This window comes from Camelina sativa, chromosome 15, assembly GCF_030686135.1.
Source record: "Camelina sativa cultivar CO46 ecotype springtype chromosome 15, ASM3068613v1".
Lineage (NCBI taxonomy): Eukaryota > Viridiplantae > Streptophyta > Magnoliopsida > Brassicales > Brassicaceae > Camelina > Camelina sativa.
Window position 1 is genome coordinate 2970803 of NC_141894.1, and position 23269 is coordinate 2994071.

General features: G+C 36.5%; 3 protein-coding genes and 1 pseudogene across 6 annotated transcripts; 2 read left to right on the forward strand and 2 right to left on the reverse strand.

Moving 5' to 3' along the window:
• The first annotated feature begins 817 nt into the window (after positions 1-817).
• On the forward strand, positions 818-2318 carry LOC104748059 (putative F-box protein At1g70960 pseudogene; annotated as a pseudogene). The gene has a single exon (XR_015582288.1). The product of XR_015582288.1 is annotated as a putative F-box protein At1g70960 pseudogene (transcript).
• Positions 2319-3257: 939 nt separating this feature from the next.
• On the forward strand, positions 3258-6098 carry LOC104744897 (uncharacterized). 2 transcript variants are annotated; one of them, XM_010466019.2, is made up of 5 exons: positions 3258-3707; positions 3923-5119; positions 5241-5384; positions 5484-5664; positions 5768-6098. In XM_010466019.2, exons 1-5 carry the CDS (start codon positions 3483-3485, stop codon positions 5959-5961), a joined length of 1941 nt encoding a protein of 646 aa, XP_010464321.2. In that variant the 5' UTR covers positions 3258-3482; the 3' UTR covers positions 5962-6098. The 2 variants fall into 2 exon arrangements, with proteins under 2 accessions (XP_010464321.2, XP_010464323.2); XM_010466021.2 differs by having other exon boundaries at positions 5771-6098.
• On the reverse strand, positions 6030-7072 carry LOC104744896 (uncharacterized). 2 transcript variants are annotated; one of them, XM_010466018.3, is made up of 3 exons: positions 6604-7072; positions 6436-6525; positions 6030-6354 (listed from the first exon to the last, which is right to left on the reverse strand). In XM_010466018.3, exons 1-3 carry the CDS (start codon positions 6905-6907, stop codon positions 6140-6142), a joined length of 609 nt encoding a protein of 202 aa, XP_010464320.1. In that variant the 5' UTR covers positions 6908-7072; the 3' UTR covers positions 6030-6139. The 2 variants fall into 2 exon arrangements, with proteins under 2 accessions (XP_010464320.1, XP_087345144.1); XM_087489018.1 differs by having other exon boundaries at positions 6030-6266; positions 6604-7049.
• Positions 7073-8523: 1451 nt separating this feature from the next.
• LOC104744898 (callose synthase 9) lies at positions 8524-23234 on the reverse strand. Its single transcript, XM_087486700.1, has 52 exons — positions 22999-23234; positions 22417-22618; positions 22226-22323; positions 21794-21948; positions 21584-21680; positions 21322-21432; positions 21120-21245; positions 20924-21013; positions 20559-20656; positions 20354-20471; positions 20029-20172; positions 19382-19458; positions 19226-19304; positions 18754-18876; positions 18403-18508; positions 18192-18315; positions 17895-18075; positions 17756-17808; positions 17464-17524; positions 16979-17060; positions 16599-16648; positions 16285-16371; positions 16075-16160; positions 15957-15978; positions 15694-15788; positions 15503-15584; positions 15213-15370; positions 15007-15127; positions 14713-14810; positions 14518-14608; positions 14274-14434; positions 14083-14192; positions 13824-13955; positions 13579-13647; positions 13327-13504; positions 13090-13204; positions 12781-12900; positions 12193-12308; positions 12032-12115; positions 11835-11947; positions 11664-11716; positions 11422-11598; positions 11216-11263; positions 10941-11099; positions 10447-10560; positions 10286-10374; positions 10009-10167; positions 9830-9932; positions 9582-9701; positions 9350-9400; positions 9057-9239; positions 8524-8962 (listed from the first exon to the last, which is right to left on the reverse strand). The coding sequence occupies exons 2-52, from the start codon at positions 22613-22615 to the stop codon at positions 8726-8728; spliced, it is 5703 nt and encodes a 1900-aa protein (XP_087342826.1). The 5' UTR covers positions 22616-22618; positions 22999-23234; the 3' UTR covers positions 8524-8725.
• Positions 23235-23269: the final 35 nt, after the last annotated feature.

The window sequence follows — 23269 nt, forward strand, 5'->3', positions numbered from 1 at the left end:
TTTTAGTTGTACCAATTGTTCTATTCTCTATCAGTTGTACTCATTATAATATTATAACTCAGTTGTACCAATTGTATTACTTGTCTTATTGTACCAGTTGTCCAATTTTCTCTTAGTTGTTCTAGTTGTATTTCGTCTCTGATTTCGTTAAGGGTAATTTAGGAATATCATATTTTTAATGGCATTCAGATTAAAAACTGGCATGCCAGATTAGTTTTTGTCAGTTTGTGGCAGTTTGTGGAATAAACATAATGCTGTACAAAGAATTAAAGTGAAAATTGAAAACCTTTAAGAGGGTTAAAACGTATTTTTCTATATTTTTAATTGATTTTGTGGATTGATGAGTAGATATGTACGATGAAATAAAACCTTTCAAGTCATGCTTAACACCAAAACATATCTTGTTAATTTAGTCATAAAAATGAGTAAGTTTTGAGTTGTGTCACCTTTATTTTTCACAGTTGTGTACAAAACAAACTAAAGTGAAAACCACTTTTTTTTTTTAAAAAAGATAACTTGAATATTAATGTTTTGACGTGTGATTCAATTGTATTCAAAAAACTAAACTACTACTAAAACCGTGTAGGATGAAACAAACTCTGTAAAAATCATGCTTGGTATCCAATAATTTCAATTATAATTGGCTAATAATTTTAGTAAGTCTTTAACGTGTGAAATTAATGATACTTCTCTTTTTTTGTTTTTAGATGTAAAGCAATGAAATCAAACTTAATCAACAAGTTAAACTAAAGTCACCCTCTCACAACGTTGGTAATTAACAAAGCCTTGATCACAATCATTCCTCTATAAATACATCACATACATCTGTGTTTTTCGTCACCAACCACATTTTAATTATCATTAGAGAGAAGAAGAGAGAAAAATGGAGAATGTTCAAAACAAAAGAAGAGCAAAGGCTGTGATTGAGACAAGTTTCGAAGCACTTCCTTTAGAGATACAAACGGAGATACTGTCACGTTTGCCTCTGAAAACCTTGATGAAATGCATCTGCACCTCAAAGAAATGGGCGTCTCTTATCCGCACAAAAGAATTCATAAATCTTTACATGAGTCGATCGACGACAAAGCCTCGACTGTTCTTCACGATCTATCAATATAATATAACCACGAGCTCCAAGCCATCCAGAAACATAAGTGAGGTGTTGTTTCAGTCTGTTTATCATGAAGAGGAACCATTGTTGTCTTCTGGTCAACAACAAGTGCTTCTTTCTCCAGACCTAGGATATGAGGCTTCTTCCCCCGTCCGAGGTTTGATATGTCATCGTTTAAACACAGAGTTTATGATCTTCAATCCGGGTACGAACAAGTCTCAGCATTTAGCTGAGATCCCACTGCCTAACAAAAGCGCACCCCTAAGATTTTTCTTCGGATACGATGAACTCACGGATGTGTACAAGGTGTTATGCGTAGCAGAAGTAACCAAGGAAGAACAACATGTTTTCACGATAGGAACGAACGAGGCAGCTTGGAGACAGATCACATGTGAGCATCAACATTCTCCAACTCCTACTGCACAAGGGCTATGTAAAGAAGGAGTATTGTACTATCGAGCTAGGTCCAGTACTGGCAGAGGTCTGGTAATGATGTTCAACGTGAGGTCTGAAGAGTTTAGTGTTAGTGAGTTACCCGAGGACATGAACATTGAGAATGGTTGGGATGTGTCGAATTGCAGAGATCCTCGTGGTTGGGAACTGGTAAATTACATTAATGGTGCGGTCGCCTTAGTGGATGACTCTCAATTTTCACATGAAGTTGTGTACGAGTGGAATTGGAATAAAGTCTTTCACATATGGGTTAGAAATGAAGTCGCAGGAACTTGGTCAAGGATCCGCATTGAGATCCCTTTTTATAAAAAAACAGTTGATGTGCCTACGCTGTATTTTTTCAGAGGTACCACCAGAACAGGAAAACTTGTTTTCTCAATGAAGCACTTTTTGCCAAAGATTGATGGCAAAATATCAATCTATGTTTACTATTATGATCCAGAGACAAAAGATCTCAGACAATATAAGATTCAAGGAGGGGAGAAGGGTCATTGTCTTCGATTCTACTTGGATCATGTTGATACTCCTATGCTTATCTAAAAGAACAAGAGTTGGTGGTCGGGTTGTCCATTGAGTATCCGGAACTGGTTTGTTTAATGCTAAATAATAAAGTTAGTCTCTCGACTATTAATACTATAATTTCACGTCTGTTGTCTCGTTTCTCATGATTCTTAATAATCTACATAACCTCGTGAAAGATATTTATTATTGCTTGTATATAATAAATAGATAAAGGGTGATTTTGTTGATACTACTTTTTCTATTTTCTTTTGTTATTTGGTTTTACTAATTTTCAAGATAACATACCTAAATTAGAGTGAAATCCAATAAAAGTCCAATAATAAATCTATAACAAGCTTTAAGTAATGGCCCGAAAGAAATACATTTTTTTTTCTTTTGTTAACTAATTTTCAAGGTAACATACATCTAAAATAGATCCAAATCTAATAAAGTCTAATAACAAATCTATAGCAATCGTTAAGTAATGGCTCGAGATAAATATATATATATATATTTTTTTGCATCCCACATCGACAATTACAAAAATAAACAACCTTGGACTTAACTATAAATAACAGTATTGTCAAAACACTTATTTATCAAAAATTGTTTGTTAGATCAAAGAATTAGATTATTCAAAATATGAGATTGATCTTTGTGAATGGTATTGAACTCTTCTTTTTGATAGTTATGTGAATTGATATGAATATTTTTTTTTTGATAGGAAATTGATATGAATATATTCATACCAATTTACTATACTATTAAGAGGAAGAGTTCCATCCAATTCACATAGTTCAAGTTCAGAATTTGGAACCATCTAATTCTTTCAACAAACAATTTTTTTTTGGTAAATGTAATTAGCCAAAAAAAATCAAATTTTAAATAGTTCAAAGGATTACAAAACATAGAAAACATAAAATTGATTAGCAATATAGAAATCTGAAAATTTCATCTTGAAATAAATTCTTAATTTTAATAATTACATCTTAGCTTGGACTGTCATTTCAAGTTTCACTATGAACCTTGTGAACTTAATTACAAAGAGTCAAAGATGATGACTTGATATCATCAAGTTGTAATGTTTCATGTATCGTTATGGACTTTGTTTGGCAAGCTCGACGAAGCCCAAAACTTTCAAGCCCACTCGCATACAATCCCTTTTAAAAACTAAAATCGAGCTAAACCGACCGAGAGTTAAAAACCAGACTAAACCAAAACCAACAGATCCAAAAACTTTGAATAATGATGAATTTGATAATATTGAGGAGGAGAGGAACTAAACACAACTCTCACGTCGTCGTCTTCTTCGTTCGTTATCTCACTCCTTCGCCGGAGCTCAGGCGTTAATACTTTGTAATGACCCGATCCGCGCAGTGACCTACTCCGACGTTTTTTTTATCAGTGAATCACGATTATGGCTAGCCTTATTCGATCTTGGATCCCTTTGTTAATTTTGCAATCGTTTTTGGTTGCAATCGCTTTTGGATCGAAAGAAGCTGAAGAATTCAGCGAAGCATTGCTGTTGAAGCCTTTGCCTGATCGAAAAGTTTTAGCTCACTTCCATTTCGAGAACCGAGCTCCTCCGTCTAATTCCCATGGCCGCCATCACCATCTCTTCCCAAAAGCTATCTCTCAGTTGGTACATTAACTCCTCTTTCATCATACGAACTAATTGAGATTAGAAATTAGGGATGGGAATTTTTATCTTATTTGGTTTGCTTAGATGTGATTAGGTTTTCTCGAATTTGCTCTCATCTTGATTTTGAGTTTTGCAGCTATCTAAGAGTTAACTTGAGTTTGTGCAAGTGTGTTTTGGTTTTCTGTAAACTCTGAAAATTGTGAATTCTGAAACAGGTTCAGAAATTTCGGGTCAAGGAGATGGAGCTATCTTTTACTCAGGGTCGTTGGAACCATGAACATTGGGGAGGATTTGACCCTCTATCAAGTATGAATGCCAAGCCTGTTGGGGTGGAGCTGTGGGCTGTGTTTGATGTTCCTCAGTCTCAGGTTGATACTTCTTGGAAGAACTTAACTCACGCACTATCAGGGCTTTTTTGTGCTTCGATCAACTTTCTAGAGTCTTCCACTTCATATGCTGCTCCTACTTGGGGGTTTGGGACAAATTCTGACAAGCTGAGGTATGGTTCACTGCCACGTGAAGCTGTTTGTACTGAGAACTTGACCCCATGGCTAAAGCTGCTTCCGTGTAGAGACAAGGATGGCATTTCTGCACTAATGAATAGGCCTTCTGTTTATAGAGGGTTTTATCATTCTCAGAGGTTGCATTTATCCACGGTTGAATCTGGTCAAGAGGGATTAGGTTCTGGCATAGTGCTGGAGCAAACTCTTACTGTTGTTCTTCAGTCTGAAACTACGTCTGTTGAAACAAATATGCAGCCAAGTTGGTCCCTCAGCTCCCTCTTTGGGCGAAAAGTAGTTGGGAGTTGTGTTCTTGCAAAGTCAAGTAATGTGTATCTTCAATTGGAGGATCGTCTTGGTCACGAATCAAAGAACGTGGATACAGAAATAGAAGCTCAAAAACTCTGGAAGAATGCAGATTTTGATTTGTCCCTTAAGCCAGATAGGGTTCTTCGAGAAAGCAGCAGCTTGCTTTTTATCTTTGGTATTGACAAATCTAGTGACAGCGAGCCATTTGATCTTGGCCTTACTTGGAAACTTCCCTCAAAATGGTCATGTCAACAGGCTCCATTACAGGCTAGTCGGTTTTTGATGGGTAGTGGGAACGAAAGAGGTGCAATAGCCATCTTGTTAAAAGCGACAGAATCGCAGGAGAAGTTACCCGGCAGAGAAGTCACAGATGGACGCTGTACAATAAAAGCAAACATTTTCCAGATTTTCCCATGGTATGTTAAGGTTTATTATCATACCTTACAAATCTTTGTGGACCAACAGCAGAAGACAGACAGTGAGGTCTTAAAGAAGATCAATGTCTCACCATCTACGGATAAGGTGTCATCTGGCATGCTGGAGATGATGCTGGAACTACCATGTGAAGTAAAATCTGCAGCCATATCAATCGAATATGATAAGGTGATCACTCGTTCACCATACTTTCGAATTCACCTAGCATAATCTGACCGTCAAATAGATTTGATCTAGAGCGTCTCAATACTGTGTGTATATTAATCTGTGTCTGAAAATATCTCAACAGGGTTTTCTACATATAGATGAGTATCCTCCTGATGCTAATCAAGGATTCGACATTCCATCGGCTTTGATAAGCTTTCCCAATCATCATGCTAGTTTAGATTTCCAAGAAGAGCTCAGCAAATCACCCTTATTATCAAGTTTTAAGGTAGAGAACCAATATAACACTCAAAAGGGTTAAAGTTTATCTTCCTTTGTTACCTAATTTCAACTAAAATAATTTCATTTGTCCTCTGGTCTATTGCAGGAAAAGTCCTTAGTTCGCTCTTACACAGAAGTATTGCTCGTACCTTTGACAACTCCTGATTTTAGCATGCCCTACAACGTAATCACAATCACATGCACCATCTTCGCATTGTATTTCGGATCATTGCTCAATGTTCTACGTAGACGAATCGGTGAAGAAGAAAAGTTTCTCAAAAGCCAAGGTTAGTCACCGATATGTCTGCTGCCAGGATTCAAGATAATTTGAGGCTCAATGAGAAAACCTTGATTTTAATGTCTGATTTATGATTGTTCTGTTTTCTCCAGTAGGAAAGAAAAGAGTTGGACTTAAGCAGTTATTATCAAGATTGACAGCCAAGATTAGAGGGAGACCAATTGAAGCACCATCATCAGAGTCGCCTGCAGCTGAATCTTCGTTCTTGTCTAGTAAACTTATTTTCAAAATCATATTAGTTGCAGGAGCTGCTGCAGCATGGCAATATTTTTCCACGGACAAGTAGCTAGGCTTAATCAAATCTTTACAAGAAAAAAAAGAACCAGTTGTACCATATGTGTATCGACAAGGTAATTTTGGACCGTGTAAGATTTGCTCTTAGAGTTGTATTAGAATTTTGCATTTCTCGTTTAGAGACAAAAACTATTGCATACACAGGCTGCTCAATTTCTACATTGTCCTTCTCATCTTATCTTCTTACAAGATGCAGAAGCAATCATATCATCTTCTCTTCTCCTCTTGAGACCATTATCACTAATGAAACTGCACTTCAACGACGTTTTAGATACGCTCCCTCCAAAGCTAACATCCCTGTTGAGTTTTAGTTTCTTGTGTGAGTGTGAATCTTCAGACAATAATAGCTTTCTCTTGTTACATTCAGAGCTCAGAGATTCTCCAACTGATGAAACCGAAAAGTCAGATTAAGCTCAAGACACATCATAGTCTTAAAACTACATGGTGTGACAAAAACACCTCATACCTGAACACTTATGTTTGAACTTCTTCGTTTTGATTAGACCAAGATCATCATCGCAGGTTAATAAGTCCTCCTGAGGATCAGAGTGTGCTCCTGGGAAGATATAAATAATTTTAGATAAGAGTTTGAATTGAAAATTTTATTGTCAAAGCAAAGGAAGAAGAAGCTTACTTTTGGAACCGAGTTTAGAGAGCTTGCCGTGGACGAGAAGAGCATCGGCTTCGTGTTTTCCAGTAGACAAACCTTTAGCGGAGAAGAAAGCGAGCAAAGACTGCCACGTCACACAAGTGGCCATTAGATCAATACCTCTGCTTATGAAGTGACCATTGAGCTTCACCGTCGATGGTTCGAGCCCAAACGCTGCGGCTATGGCTCTAAAGTCTAGTTTCTGGTCGTTCCAAGCAACCCACTCCACAATCTTGGATACCGAGGGACAGAAAAGTTTGATCTTCCTCCTACCTGTGTCTCCCGCCATCTCTCTCTCTGCTTATTAGAAGCTTCCAATGACGATTTCTGTGGAGTTTTCTGGTAAGTAAAAAAGGCTCTGCTGCCCCCCAACGGTACCTTTTGTAGGCTTCTGAGAGACCTTCCGACTAGAACCTTCTACCTCCTCCAGCGATTCCTTTCAGCGTTTAGAATTAGGTCTCGACTTTGTTAGATGGGCCTGTAGAATAATGGGCTTTTCATATCTCGCGGAAATTTTTTAATAGTCCAAGGCTCTAATAAGCACCCTAAAATGGATTTCTTCTTTCTAAATATGAATTCTCTTTAATGTAATCATTACCAATTTAGTTTTTCAAACGAGTAATGGACCAGTGATCGAGGTTATTCAAATTTGGATGAACCTAACTTTAATTTACACAAAAGATCAAACGCAGTATTGCTTTTTTACATTTTAGTTATTAAACTTGAAAATTTTGAGATAACCAATTCTTTTATTATCTAAAGACATGATTTTGTGTCTCTATAAGGAAGTAAACAAATACAGCAAATTTAGTTATGATTAATAATTTGATGAAATGAGCAAAATTAACGGAACATAATTGGATTTGAATATAAACCATATACCATAAACTCCTATACCCTATATTCTAAAATGTGTATATGATACCCTAAACTCTATTTTAAATTTTGATATACGACGCTTCATCTCAAACCGAGGATGATGTAGGAGCTGCTACCAAGAATCTCAAGGAAGTAGTGGATTCTATCGTTAGAATTGATGCTGGTTTGCTTGAAAGATTTTAAGCTTTAGCCACAACTGAAACGAACTTCTAGAGAGAAAACAAACCTTGTCAACCAAATTATTAATGTTAGTCTATTGAATTTAGAATCACTCAATCTATTTGCTGTGAATATATATCTCAAACATATATTTGCGTTAATCAGTAAATTCTAATGTATTTGACTTTTCCGTAGCAGCATGTAAATCTTGTGCACTAATCCTCGAAACTAACTTTATTACTAAAGAGAACCAATTTATTTTCTTTCTCTAAATACATAAATTTCCACCAGTATCAATAACAAATATTTTTATTTTTTGTATAATTGAATATAAAAAACACAATTGGCGGCAAATAGCAAACAAAAGAAACAAAAATCTAAGTAATCAATAAAGTGGATTGTTTAAACAACAATACATAGAAAGATCAAATTCCATATGACAATGGATTGCAATCTTAATTAAAAGAACATTAATAGAAAATTAAGTCACTTTGGATTTGGCATACAAATATAATTCGTGTAGAAAATAAAGTCACTAAATATAAGTATAATAGAAAATATAAGTATAATCCAAGAATAATAGAAAATAAAGTCACTAAATATATTGGATTTGAGAAAGTTTTTTTTTCAGTTTATAAACTTCACTTTAGTTTATATGTTTTTTTTTTTTACATACAAGTATACAACACACCGTCTATTATAATCCATGTAGTGAAATTTCATTTCAATTATTATCTAAATAATCTCTCTTCATTGTGGTTTCTTTTGTCATAATAATTAACGATTTTATCGTACAAGAAATAAAAAAGATTTCACTAGCATTCCGTGTGGCTCACTTTTCCTAATATTTTACTGAATACTTAAAAGTTAAAACAATAAATTACGCAGATCTGAGATTAACGGTGTGGGTTTTTGGTAATTTACAAAAGTCTTGAAATGCCTAAAACTACAGACAGGCTCCCATCAATTGCTACTACTACACTCGCAAAACTAAACACAAAAAAAAAAATGTATGACAACCATAAACATATAAATAGCACTTCCAAAAGGCAAATCTAATGAGAGATTTTTAAAGGCCGGAATTGGGATTGTCTCCTGCGAGGATAAGAGAGATCTCGAGACCACGACTGAACGCTTGGTTAAACATCATACGGGTTTGGAAGGTCGACACAAAAGGGAACCAAGCACAGAGCGCAACGGGGAGAAATATGAGCATTCCCATCAATGCATCATATAGTCTTGCGAGGGAACGGACCGACTTCCACATTCCAATTCGCTTTATGACTGGCTTCCAAGCACACGCAATCTACAACAAGAGAGGATATGTCAGTAACCATTAGAACTCTGCAAAGACGAGAAAGAAATGAAGGTAACCGAGGTGAGAAAGAAGAATTTCTTACAGAAAGTATTCCCCATCCTGTCGGTATGAAAGCCAATACGCAGGCAAATATGTCTACCACTGACAGGTCTGTGAGCACAACCGCTACGATTATGCCAGCTAGAGCCACCAATAAGGAAAGGCCTTGTATAAACCTCAGTAAAAGCTGGAAATTGACAGAAATCTTCTGGCTGAAGGTAAAGACCTATTTCAATGTCCAAAGAAAACAAGGGAGACATCTCAGATCATGTAATGCAATTCAGTCAAAAGATTAAGGTTATTGGAAAACGAAGCATGCTGATGTAATAAACCGACCTTGAAAAGTACAATACTCATTGCAAATGCAACCCATGACCAACCGTACACCTGCAGATAGATAAGTTATATTATTAACCAGCTGTGTTCATAGAAAAGATCATAGAGCAACCCTTGTAACAAAATCATAAATGAGTTCTCCTACTCTTCAACTAGTCAACAAAGGGGAACACTAGCAAACTAAGATATGTAAAATCTAGATTCAAGTAGTCAATGAAGGGAAAAGCTATACCGCAAATGATGTGTCTGATCCTTGCAACTCCAGTTTGTAGACAATACCATACTGGAAGATAAAGAATCGAAGACTCAAGATAGTCTCCATTATTCTCCCGCTCAAAGTCCGAATGTGAGACTGTTGACGCACAAATATAATTATTATATGCCAAATCAAGTAGATAAACTAGTTGACAGCCAAGTAAAAAATCCCTGAAACATCTCTGAAAAGTCTACTGTTACAGCCTGAAGAGTATTAGTTCTTACCAGTTCTTCTTCCCACCAAGCTTCCCAGCTTTCAGCTCCTTTCACACCAATTCCACCTCTGTAAAAGAGCCAATTTGTCCATTCCTTGAAGTCCTCCACGACTCTGAAAGGAGAGAAGAAAATTGTTCAATGGGGGAACATGTTACTCAACAGGATATATATAAGATAGCACCACTTACTTTTGCCACTCGAATCCGGCAGGGTTGAACAGATACGGAGCAAACAGCCAAGAAACAGCCAAAAACCAGCTGCTAACAGTCAGAAGGATGTAGGAAACTGCACCAGCTTCATCATTGCCATATGCAAGGTAGACAACCAATAAGAGAATAACCTCCATCCTAGAGAAAAAAGGTAGCATATCAATGACTTTTCCATCTTTTACTATGGCTAATAGTAATACAGGTATACATAAAAATATATATATACATAATGCTAAAGAGTATAAGAGGAGATTACGCTTTGACAAAATGACTTCTGGAATAAAGACGGTAGTTTTCAGAAAATTTTATATGCTTGACAACGAAGCCTCTTCCAGTGGCTTGGTACTGTAAAAAAAATACTGTTTATCACATTTCAGACGACATAGAGAGATATAATAACGGAGAATGAGAATATACCCTTGCACCACCATGGAGAATTGTCCGTCCAAAATAATGGGTTCTTGTGCCAAGGGAAAATGTGAAGAAGACAGTACATAGCTGGAATTGCATTGTTATGAAACTCACAATGGCCTACACAATGGAAGATGGAGACAAATAAGTTATATTAACGAGCAAAACACAAAGTACAAAATTCATTTTGACCAAATAACTATATGCCCGCATCAAGTACGGATCTGCTTTCTGATAATCGAACAAAAGAATATGATAATTCAGAACACTAGAGTCTGTATCCAGAATACAGTGCTTAGCTGTAACTGACAATGCCTACACCACGAAAGATGGGTTACGAGACAAACTCCAAACTAGCAACAAAACATTATAAGGAAAACATGTGGATGTGTGACCATAAAGCGACTTACAAGTCAATAAAACTATATTGTAGATAATTAAGTAAATATACAAGCTAACTCAGAACACTATGATATGAAAAAATGGTGGAGAACCAGTACCTGGAGAAAACCCTGTTCCAAAATAAAACCCAAAACCATTGGCACAGCAGTGAAGACACCAATCTGTAACAGAAACTGAGCATTCAGGGCGGCGCTAAGTGCAGTATCGTCCAGAAGAATAGCTCTTTCTCGAATAGTAGCTCCAACTCCAGAAAGCGCCTATAAAACTCAAACACAAGTAGGGTTATAAAGACATTCACCCAGGATTAATATGCAAGAAGAAGTCATACAATAATCATTTATGAAGATGGCACATGCATCGTAACCATGCTTACCAGATATGCCCTCCCATACAAGAAAATATACACAGTAAGGACCGTCAGCTGCAAAAGTCCATGTAAATGTTAATTCATCAGCATGATGTCCTGGAACTTATCAGTAACAGCTCCGGATACAAGGGACAAAAATAAAATGGAACACATAAGTATTGCTAAGTATTTACAGGTGTCAACTTGAAAACTATGGTAGAAGAATGACATACCATTGTACAGAAATAGAAGCCAACAGTAGTGAAGTAGAACGACATCATCCTGAAGAAATCCAGGAGCTGTCCAAGTCTGTATACATCCCGACTAAGAACCTGTTCACCATTCCCACCAGCAACCTTCCCTTCAAATAGGGCTATTTGATTGAGCCCAACATCTCGCCCTTTGCCCACCTGTAAGTAGAAATTAATGGATAGATATTTATCAATCTAACTGTAATGAGTTAAATAGTACGGACCTGAATATACTCATGATGAGTAACATTCCCTTGACGTAAAGTTGTATTGAAACCTGAAAACCATATCATCATACGTTCAGAACTGTTCGGTGTTTTAAGACAGCAAAAAAACACATGAGTGATGAAATGTGAAATTCTGAATGTAACTGTCAATTATTGAATCGACTTTACCAGCAAATATATCTTCACTAATATTGATGACCCGAGAGGCCTTGCTGATACCACCACGTGTAATATGAAAAACTCTGTCAAAGACATCTGGATGACCATAATGCATGCGGATCCTAGAATTCAGAAATAATCGAATAAGGATTCCATCTGAGTTTTAAGTAATTCAAGGAAGATAAAACTTATTGGTAGTAGCTTACTTTAAGGGTTTCGCCAATACTCGCTGACCTAGAGTTACAAAGCTGGTTTCTTGATTGGACATGAAAGAGGCTAAGGAGGAGACACTGCATGTTTGTGCACACAATTATGTAAGGTACTGGTATAAAATAAGTAGGTAGATATATGAATGTCTGAGTCACACCTGCCAGTAAAGACATGTTCCCTAACTCCAAGAATAGTAGGTGGTCGAATTCCATGGTCCCGATCGAATTCCTCCAAAAGATTTCTCATCTTCAACGCTTCTTCAAAATAATTATCCTAACAAATATAAAATTAGAACATGATGCTAGATGTTCGGGATGCAATTAGCCCTCGTATAAAAACATAGCAAAAGTCAAGCACGCATGTACACATGATAGAAGACTCAGGTACATTCACATGTGATGAGATTTCCAACTCCAAACTCAAATGTAACAGCATGTGCTTTTCAGTAAGGAACTATTCTCTACGTTAGCAATAGAAATTGAAGTCTTTCTACTCAAGATTTATGTGCTTCAAATGATACTGAAGTAAAATTCTACGAAGTGACGCCTTAGGTTTTCTAGTACGAAAAGAGGAAATCTAACTTCCAAACTGTTATTCGTACTAATCTTTACAAAGCCTATATATTTCTAATCTACTTGAATTAACTTCCACAGAAACTTAACTATAATGAACCCACACAATATCTCAAAAGAACGCATTTAAAACAAAAAGATGCCAAGAGAAGAAAGAAGAATTGCATATTAACCTGATTCATATCAATAGTTTGGATCGCATTTCCGCGAGTAAATACAATGGCGTGATTTTGATTCTCAGGTTTGCCTTCACCAAGCTTTGGGTCCCCAGGCAACTTAATGGAGTAAATTTCCTGCATAAAGAAAGAACAAAGTGGCTATTCCATATGACAAATGAAAGACCAAAGAGGAAAAGGGGGAAGAAACACAAGTTCCTTTACAGTGCAATATACCCACTGATTAAAGCAAGTTCAAGTGTTTCAAACATTAAGGAAACAAGAGCACTAGTCTTGTGACTGGGTTGACAGATAATAACAGTTTACCTTATCCTTTCCACTGATGTCGGCCTTCACAAGTTTTGAATAATACTCTGTATGAGATTTACCCTCTTTTGGAGTATCAACAACATCGATATAAGCAATGCGAAGAGCTTCATTTCTACAATCGAATGAAAGAGATTACCTCAATAATACAATATATAAAGATAGCACAAACACCAGACCTGAGGTAGAAAACTACATCCTTAACCAAGAGAGGAACCCAGAAAAGTGTGTTCTTACCTTTGCATTAGCAATGCAATGTCAACAGCTTCAGGCTTTTGATCTTCTTTCTGTCTTCCATATATTTGGCATGTGACAACATATGTAAACTTTAGATCTGCTTGGGCCCTTGCTTCAGGAGATAGCTCAAATCCTTCAGCATCTGTTGCGTCATTGCCAGAAAGTGCGGACTCCTCGTCTGTAATAGTGAGATAGCCTTAAGAAAATGCTTGGCCAGAAAATGATAATTATAGAAAGCTTTTAGCCTCTTACCTCTACCAGCCTTTCTTTCTAGATAAGACTGAAGCATGAGGGCTTTCCTATAATACATCATCCCGCGAACTGCAGGTATAATGCCAGATAACAAGTACAGAAAAACATTAATAATATATGCAAGGGAACAGCTGAAAAATAAGGTCCCTTTCTTGATAGAGATGCCAAATATTATTTGCAATGTGAGATCATGAAATGAAGAGTGTATCCCCAAGAAAAGAGGTGTAGTGATTCGTTTACTTTACCTGTTCTAGCTAACGTTTGTCCACGGTAAGAGGCCCAAAATCGAAGTTCAAGAATATCTCGTTCATTATCTAGATCCCCTTCTAACGCATTTTCATCCCGTCCTATGCGTGCAAGAAAATTTTTCCACTCATCTGCAACATATTAAGCACAGGAGCATACAGAAGCAAGTCAAGTACTAAAAAAAAAACGTTTAAGTAAGAAACATAACAAGCTTGACAAGTCACTAAGCTTTTGAAGTAACTCACAAGGCTGATATACCTGGATATATTTTCTGTAGGTAAAACAAGATTGATATTCCATCCTCATTTCTCTTGGTGAGTTCAGCCATGCTGTATAGCACAACCTCGGAATAGTATGGAGTGAAGACACTGAAAAAAGTACGAAAGAAGATAGTAAGGTTGTGAAGAGCTTGCTGGGATAATATGACAAACGTATGGATAAAGAAATACCTGAAGGATAACATCTTGCGGACAGACTTGGGTGGTGGCACATCCATGAAAAGAGAATTGGTGAAGAATTGAAGTCTACGTCTGGCCTCAAGATTTCTAGGAACATGTGCTGCAGAATCTTTGATAGTAAATAGAGAGTACAGTCTTTTGACGAGAGCTTTCTGCAAATCAAAGACAATTATCAGACTGACAAAAAATTAACTGAGTGCACTAATAGCCTTGACAACAAGAATGATCATCATACCAGCTCAGGGTCTTTAGGCCATTTCAATTTTGTAAAAAGCCGACCTTCATTCCAGGCTTGAGTTAACATGTTCCATGTCTCATAGTGACCCCTAACACAGAGCAACACAATTTTGAAAACAAATCAAATAAGGAAAAGAAAAGAACGACTGGATTGTTGCACAAAACAAAGCCAAATCATCAACTTTGTATGCACCTCATATTAAAAGTTAATATGTCAAGCCGCATAACATCATAGAGATCTTGAAGTGCTTTGATGGCTCCTTTTGCATGCTCTTCTGTTTCATTTTCTTTCTGTCCATGCAATTGAGTACAATTTAAAATCAAATATATAAAACTATGGCATCCTTCTCCCACTACTAGGTAAGGACGCCTATAATTCGCAATAATCTTACTTTCAGCATCATAAAAATTACTACTTCTATAATTATGAGCCATTAAATAAAGGCATTTCTGACGGAGAAATAAATAGCAGTGGCAATGCGAATACCAGGATTCCCAAGAGCGCAGTCACTCTTGTGATAACCAGGGAGAGTTTGTTCAACTGAAAATCATGATGTATATTTCTCTCCTTTAAGCTGGCCTGGATATCTTCATAGATTCTTTCCACCCTACAAAATTCACAACAATTATCATCACTCTGTCCATCCAGCAACAATCGTTGTAAGTCAAATTTTAGGGCCCAAAATTTAATACCACATCCTCCCTTCGGCTTCCAGAGTTTCTGTTAGGACAAGTTTGAGAGTGTAGTAGACTTCCTCAACAGCATACTTCATATAGTCATCCCTTTCAATTCTCTCCAGAATCTCCTCTTGTGAATTACTCTCAGCAGCAATCTCTTTGGCCAATAATATCTGCAGATTATCAGATAATAGTAGTCACTAGTACGTCCACATATGGAATTTCTTATGGAAAGCAATGAGGCTAGGCAAATAACACAATAAACGTCGAATTTAATACAGAAGCAGGTAACGTATCAAACTCACCTTGCTGGAAAGAAGAAAAAGTGGCCACTGAACCAACTGGAGCTTACCAGAATTCTTGGGCATCAGGAGCAACTCCATCTCACTGAAAACAATTCCAGATGAGGGAAAAGAGTAAAAAAGAAAATACATAATAGCAGAAGCTCAGAGAATTACGCACACAGCATAATTACTGTAAAACATAAAGCACTTACAAATCAGTGACGTAATCTTCCTCACGTAGACTTTTAATTATTTGGTTCCAAAATGGAGCAAAGTGTGCTGCATCTACTTTGTTCTTATCCATAGCCTTTGAATTGATAATCATATGCAATATGAACAACAATAGTGAGAAGAAAACTAACATGACTCGGCGGGGACAAAATTTTCATGTACACTATATAGGAAATTAGTGATTGACATAATGTAAAACAAGCCAACAGCTACAGAAAAGAGAAGAGGGAAAAAACATCACTACCTGATGAGGAGGATTAGACGTCCTAAGAATATGAAGACAAGAAGATGTTAATATTTAACAAAGATAAAGGGAGATATCTAGGAAAAATGAAATTCTAGCAGATGAAAAGGAACCTCACCGATTGGTAAGAGGAACATGAAGAGCCTTCATAAAGGCCCCAGGAAACTCCTCAAAAAGTTTGTGAATTGCTTCCAAAGATCTTATCTGTGAAAATTGCAAGGAATCATAAGAAACGTAAGGACCTAACCTCTTACAAACACTGTTCCAACAGTTTTAAATATCTAAACTTTGACATTTGTAAGACAAAGAGGAGTGTAACCACACTTACCTCTCCCAAACGATCTCTTGCACCAAGCAAGAATCCCAAAAAAGCAGAGGCAATGGTGTAGAATATGTGGATGTCTAAAAGGTATATCTGCGTTAGATAAAAGACAAAGTTACAATACCAAGAGGGAATACTTAACTGTGAACCCCCAGCAGTAACATTCATTCTAATCGCAATAAATTTCACCAAAATTGGTGTAAACAATATCCTCCTAAAACTGAAGGGATTCTCCATAGACAACAACTTGATTCAGTGACTGCAGACAGAAAATAAAACAATAAAAGTGCCAACCCTCATGTAAAGTCCATTTTACTTACAGCTACCACGGGAGCCCATAAACTGGCAACAGTCAAAGCATTGTAGTTTTCTGCATCCAGGTAAAAAAAATATCAGAGTGAGAATCTTAGAACACCAAAAAAAGTTTCAAGGAGAATGATTTATTCAAGACTATCAGAACAGTTATTCACACAAAACCCAATAGTACAGCTAATAACATCCCTAGTTGGACCTTGCTGATGTTTTTTGTGTTCAGCACTTCAGTTTTGATATCCTATGCTGCAAACAAGCATAGGTGTACGATTCCAGAAAGAACTAACATAATACACCACAATCACAATCCATTAAGCAACTACGCTTACGAAAAATTAAGCATTGGTCTATGGTCAATTTAAACAAAAACTACAAATTCCGTACTTACTTTTTGATACAAAATCATGCCAGGAGTACGGAATATTGTTCTGCTTTACTATAATCCTTGTGGGGCCAACGAGCGGCTCAATCTGCAAATTCATCAGCATGAGAAAATAAGTAATCCGATTCGCACTTTAACTGCCAAACAAAGCATATTGCCATGTTTATCGAACAATTACTTCAGGATGTGACTACAAGAGATCACAATAAAGAGTCAACTGTCAAATGAATATGATTCTTTCTGCTCAAAAATATATTTGATGCCTGCATGCATAAATTTACGTCCAACTCTAAGGATACACAGGAGAACTTGAGCTAGAATCTATACTGAATACAAAAGGAGATTCTTGATTAACACAGAGAAGACAAACTTTTGGTACATATGTAGTATTTTATCCGTGTAACATATGTATATATATATGCATAAAAAATCACAATCTTCAGTACTACTGTCAACATGTTACAATTTTGCTTCCAGCTAGAAATACCAACCTGAAGGAAGTACGCAAATGAGAACTTTGCAGACAGAACGACAAGCCAAAATAGCAAGTACCTGTGTTGTATGATTGGGTCAGTAAATTCTTTACAAATTAAAAAAACAAAAACATAAAGACCGTATGTTGGTATCATTAAACAAGTATATCTGCTGAAGTGCTGATTTTCACACACTAGGACAAAAAATACAGTTTAACAATTATTAAAGTTTATTGGAATAGATCATCTTAGAAATCTCCAGAAAACAGATAACTAAAATTAAGTAATTGAAAATAGGTGAAGAAACTACCATATAAAATCAGATGTCCTTTCGTACATGCCACGGCCAACATAGTGTCTCTCCTGAAAGAAACAAGTAAGCATCAGAGATCAGAAGATATTAAGAAATTTCAAGTATTACAAACGAAAGAGAAACATGAGGTTCAAACCTGGCGCATCCACTTAAAGAATTTAATCACAGGCCACCGGTCACATTTATTAGCAATGTTGTGACAAGTTGGGAACCGCATCAGGATACTAAAAAAGAACTGAACACCACCATAGATGGCTATGACGATCACATAAAGCTTAAATATGCCTGATTCAATATTTGGTTCTTTAAGTGCTTGCCTGGACACACAAAACAATATTAAACAAAGGAATGCAAAAGTTACACCAAAAGTAAAGGAACATAGCACATAGAAAATGAGAGCTGGAGAAGGTAAAAGAAAATAATATTAACATACACATAGAGGAAAGATATGAAGACGGAAGCAGCGGCAAACCAAACGAAACGAAGACAAATGCGAGAAACAGCCAGACGTCTTGTTGTGGAATAGGCACCATACATCATGATAACATCCAGAACACCTATTAACATTAAACGTATGTTTTATTCTTCATTAATTCATAACAATAATTGAAGATAAAGTAAAGTGTATGAGGTTTAAGACTGACTCTCAGTAAACTTCATAACTACGAAAGTCGGACCCAGGCTGAGGATTTCACGTAAAGTTTTACTGGAAGTAAGGTCATCTTTATTGAACGCAATAATGGCTAATGCCTGTAACGAATTTTGTCAAGAGTATTAGTCGAACCTTTTTTCGAGAAGATATAATTAATACTACCAAAACGAGTTAAAGAACAGGTTAAAACAAATATCTTGAGCAGGTAACACAAGTTCGCAACTATAAAACAACAGTTCAAGAAAAAAGCAGGCTACCAAGGATAGGTGTTGACTATAAATTCGTCTGAGAATACCGAGAGAGAGCATTACAAGTAAACGGAACCCTGAGACGGGGTACAAACCTGAAACATCATAGCAAGGAATATCCATAACCGATGGAAACTGTGATAGAGATGCAAAAATGTCCTGTGCTCAACAAAGGAAGTTTTTCCTCGATGTTTGGCCCTGCCGGTTTTAAGCTCATACTGCAAGGATAAAACCAGTATATTTAACATCAGATACACCTATGGGAAAAAAGTGGAAGTCTGTATCCAGATTTTAAACTATACAGATAAGGACCTAACACCAAGTTCTAAATATAATTAATACAAAGTCGGGAACCTACTTAGCGTCAAGGAAAGTAAATGAGTACAACAGCGAGACCAAACGTCATCTAACTTCAATACAACTTTTAAAACATGGTCTAGGAGCTGACTTATAGACATTTTCAAATTGCCATCTCAAAGGTAAACGAATAGCTACATGCATTAAAGAAGCAACAAAACCAATATGAAAACAAAATCTTTATTAAATTCTACAAGGGGCATTGCAGACCTTTTTCCTCGGGATAGGTTTCTGAAAAAAAGATGAACTGGTACGCCACGGCCAACCAAGCTCAAAGGAGTGAAGCGACCTTGAAAATAAAAATTGTAAGAAACCCAGCAGAGGCAATGAAAATTCACCCAAAAGACAAAGATATTAAGTATTTACCAAAAATATTCATTGAAATCATCATAGTTTCTCCAAGCTGAATGAGGTGCTCGGCCATTGTCATTGTTAAAAGCTTCCTGCACATACACCATTAGATAACAGAACAAGTCTATGCATGATTATTACATCAAAATCAAAAACACAATTTACAAAATGAATATTTATAGATAAGAAAGCACGATAAAAACAGCATTCTGTTTTGAGATACGATACTGGAATAAAATACCAGCAACCAACAAAGATTATATCAACAAATATACAGGATATGAAACGTATGTCAACATTTTGAATTGTGAATGCAGCGAAACCCATAAAGAAATACCAAATGAAAAAAAAAAAAAAAAAAAAAAAAAAAAAAAAAATTGCCCGTTGGTACAACAAATTTATTGACCAAGAGATCCATGCCTATTCAATCACTAATTCAATCATTAGTCTACATACTACTGTTTACTAGCGGAGATGATTAGGCAAAGTATTTCCATCTAAGAAAAGCAAAATATTCTCGGGCTACAGTCCACGGTGTACGTTTGTCTATTACGAAGCAGCAAAGTATCATCACGGAAGATACTTCTTATATAACATGAAGAGAGCAGAGAGAGGGAAAATCCGATGAAGTCTAGGGTGAAAGAATCTTTCAGAGAACATACCGCTGAAACCACTCCATATAGCGGAGCAATGACATGATCAAGGAATGATACACCATCATCAGAGCCACGACTTTCGGCTGGCATACAACTCTCAGCTGGGCGAGCAACCTGCTGGCGCAAGATCTCATCCATTTCTCTAACCATCTGTAGAAAATAATCGGCATGAGCACAAAGGACAAACGAACAACATTTAGTGACAAAAATGAAACAGTAGCAAGTCAGAGCGGTAGGTAGTTAGGAGATTTCATTCATCTTAAAACAGCAATGAAGGGACACTAGAAACCCATTAACATAAGGAGAAAATAAGCAGTCAGCATAAACTTACATGGTGAAATATGTAGCACAAACATTCTGGAAGAAACCGTATGTTGGCAGCTTCTCCCCAAATCAGGAAGTACAAAGAGAGGAATAGCAGTTTCTTCTCTGCACTGATGGCTTCTAAACTGCATCTTACAAAATGTTTGCAATGAGTATGGAAGAGTGGTAATCTGGTAGCAGGGAAAATAGAGAAGGGAGAGAGGATAATTTACTTGCTCCAAGCAGGTTGAATACAGAGGTAATCACACCACTTAATGTAGTTTTCCAAGGACTTCAAGAACACCTTATGCACTGCAGCGTCATCCAGTTTCTGAGCACAAGAAAACAAAATTATTCATCAGATCTTAAAATTCAACTCATTGCCTTCTAAATAAAGAGGCAGACAAGCTTGGAACATGTGCAGTGCACAATTACCACGCCTAAAGTTTCTAGAATGAACACAAAAATAATTGATATTAAGTTTCATAAACTTGAAGTTTTTGCTATAGTAATAAACCCAAGATCACAAATATTACGTTGTATCCACAAGCTTTTTCAGCAAATAATCATATGAAATTGAAATAACTCTGGGACTTACGGGTTCTGTTTCTCCAGGAATATTAAGACGAGATTGCTCATTAGCCAGAAGAAGAACTATATGTTCACGCTGATTCGAGACACTGTCTTTCTGAGGTCATTAAAATTGATATATTAGAAAATGAAAAACCAAAGAAAAAAGAAAAAGCCCTCATGTGCGCTATGAAGCTGGATAAGCTCTTTTCGGATATACAAACCTGAAACCCAAATATATAGTGGAGAAAATCAAGCATATCAGCATTCCTTGTGGCGGGAATGGGGAAATCAGCAGGCAATTTTGGCAAGCCTGGAAAATACTTCAATGCTGCCACTGCCGCTTGAACCTGCTCACATTTTTTTGTTATCAAGCAAGACAAGCTACATAACATGCATGAATGTACAGTATAGAAAATAACTCACCTCAGGGAAAGCCGTAGTGGCATTTGTAGTGACAGGAGCATCAAGAGGAATAATGTTATAAGCAATTGTGTCTTCACTCATAGCAGCATCTGAGTCAATAACATGCTTAAGCTGTAGAGGTACAAAACAAGTAACTGTTAGTTGAATAGGAATGTAATTGCATCGACTTGTTTTGGAGTTACATTCTCATCCTCACAAATCCCCTTTTCAGTTCAACAAATGTAAGAATGAAGTGAGAGGTGTTCAAAGAAATCTACACCACCTCTTCAGGAATCTCTTTTGCCAATTGCTCCAACACACTTCCCAGAACTTTAAGGGTGGCAAAAACTCTTTTCCTTTTTACTGTTTTCCGCTCCAGCCTGGAAGCCAATATCAAATTGTAAGGACAGCAATTAAGATGTCTGAGTTAAGTTAGGCGTTCAACAACCATAGTAAGAACATAAAATTGAACGATTATGATTTATGTACATACTCGTCAGTGAAAACCCCCGACTCACGAAGCTGCTTTTCATCCTCCTTCAGCTTGTCAACATTGTTATTTTTTCTGTACAACTTGTAGAATTCTTGTAGTCGGAGAATATCCTGACTTCTGTCTATGGTCCCAACCTCTCTTTTTGCTAATTTTTGCTACAATTAACCAAGAGAGTACAAAGCATTTAGATGAAAAAAGCATCGGTAAATTATTAAGAAAATCCAACGAAGTCGATATCATAATATACTAGCAATGCATTACAAGTAAGAGAAAGTCCAAATTATCTACCACACATTGATCATCTAATACAAGCTTAACAACAATAATGGCATCACAGAATTAACGCAGCTGACAATGACACTACAAACATATATAGTGAAGTACTTACGGATGACAGTATCAAACTTAGAACTGTAGAGAAGAGAAACATACCTTAATAACAGACATCAATCCAGTTTTGAATTGTAGAACACCTCTGCCCTCGCTATTAGGATCAAGATTTTGTGCAAGTGAGTAACCATGCTCACACACTGCAGTAAAACAATTGTCAAGAAGATCAAAACAGTGGCATTGCACAGAGGAAATAAAAACCCTAAACCCGCTCAGGAAAGAAAAAAACTTACAGATCCTAGCAATGTTGGGATCCTCATCCTGGATCTCATCAGCAGCTCTCAGGATAGCATCTATGTCTCTATTGTTTGCGAGTGAAGAAGGGACATAGTTAACAATACTGCCCTGTTGAGCACCGGCAACTCCTCCTACTCTGTCTCTTTGTAACGCGGCATTTACTAGCTTCTCCCACAATTCCTCAGCTCGTGACATTTTCTACAAACCAACAAAAAAATCAGAGAACTCAGCAGCTTACACACTAACGAAAAAACCCTACAAGTGCAAAACATAAACATGTAGAAATCGAGGGATACACCCAAAAAAAAAAAAAAACCTATTCAGATTCGGACAAGTGACCTAGGTGCAACTGATATTGCAAAAAAAAAAAAAAACCGTAAGTTCTAGAGAAGATACGAAACGTTGTTGTTCTTTTGTAACCAACGAAAACAAAAGAAGAAAAAAAAAATAGAGAAAATTTTAGGGATCCTGAATCTGAGCTTGTCGCGTCGCAACTTCTTAAGATTGAAACTAGTAAACAACAAAGAAAAAGGGATAAAACCCCAAAAAAAAAAAAAAAATCAAACGCAGGAGTTTACCTAATCAGACGACAGAAACCCTAGATATGGTGTCGAAGCAGGATTGAATCACTCATAGAGAAGAAACGGAGAGAATTAACGAAGAAGGTAGCGCTTTCTGAGTTTCAAACCTTTTTCAATTTGAGGGATTTTTTTTAGTTTTTAATCTAAAAAGAAGACCATTACATTACAGGAAAGGAATCGATGTTTTTTTAAAAAAAAAGGAAAAAAAAAAAAAAAAAAAAAGCGAACCGCGTGTTGAAAAATAAATCAAAGGAATTAACTTAACCGC

What these genes read in the sequence shown, in the direction of transcription:
- LOC104744897 (XM_010466019.2), top strand. Translation starts at nt 3,483, where the DNA reads ATGGCTAGCCTTATTCGATCTTGGATCCCTTTGTTAATTTTGCAATCG. An exon ending in CAAAAGCTATCTCTCAGTTG is followed by an intron (nt 3,708 to 3,922) that starts GTACATTAACTC and finishes ATTCTGAAACAG; the next exon opens with GTTCAGAAATTTCGGGTCAA. An exon ending in AAAGTTTCTCAAAAGCCAAG is followed by an intron (nt 5,665 to 5,767) that starts GTTAGTCACCGA and finishes TGTTTTCTCCAG; the next exon opens with TAGGAAAGAAAAGAGTTGGA.
- LOC104744896 (XM_010466018.3), bottom strand. Translation starts at nt 6,907, where the DNA reads ATGGCGGGAGACACAGGTAGGAGGAAGATCAAACTTTTCTGTCCCTCG. An exon ending in CTCTAAACTCGGTTCCAAAA is followed by an intron (nt 6,526 to 6,603) that starts GTAAGCTTCTTC and finishes ATATCTTCCCAG; the next exon opens with GAGCACACTCTGATCCTCAG. An exon ending in GTTCAAACATAAGTGTTCAG is followed by an intron (nt 6,355 to 6,435) that starts GTATGAGGTGTT and finishes CGGTTTCATCAG; the next exon opens with TTGGAGAATCTCTGAGCTCT.
- LOC104744898 (XM_087486700.1), bottom strand. Translation starts at nt 22,615, where the DNA reads ATGTCACGAGCTGAGGAATTGTGGGAGAAGCTAGTAAATGCCGCGTTA. An exon ending in GATTGATGTCTGTTATTAAG is followed by an intron (nt 21,949 to 22,225) that starts GTATGTTTCTCT and finishes GGTTAATTGTAG; the next exon opens with CAAAAATTAGCAAAAAGAGA. An exon ending in TCTTTAAGTGGATGCGCCAG is followed by an intron (nt 17,809 to 17,894) that starts GTTTGAACCTCA and finishes TGTTTCTTTCAG; the next exon opens with GAGAGACACTATGTTGGCCG.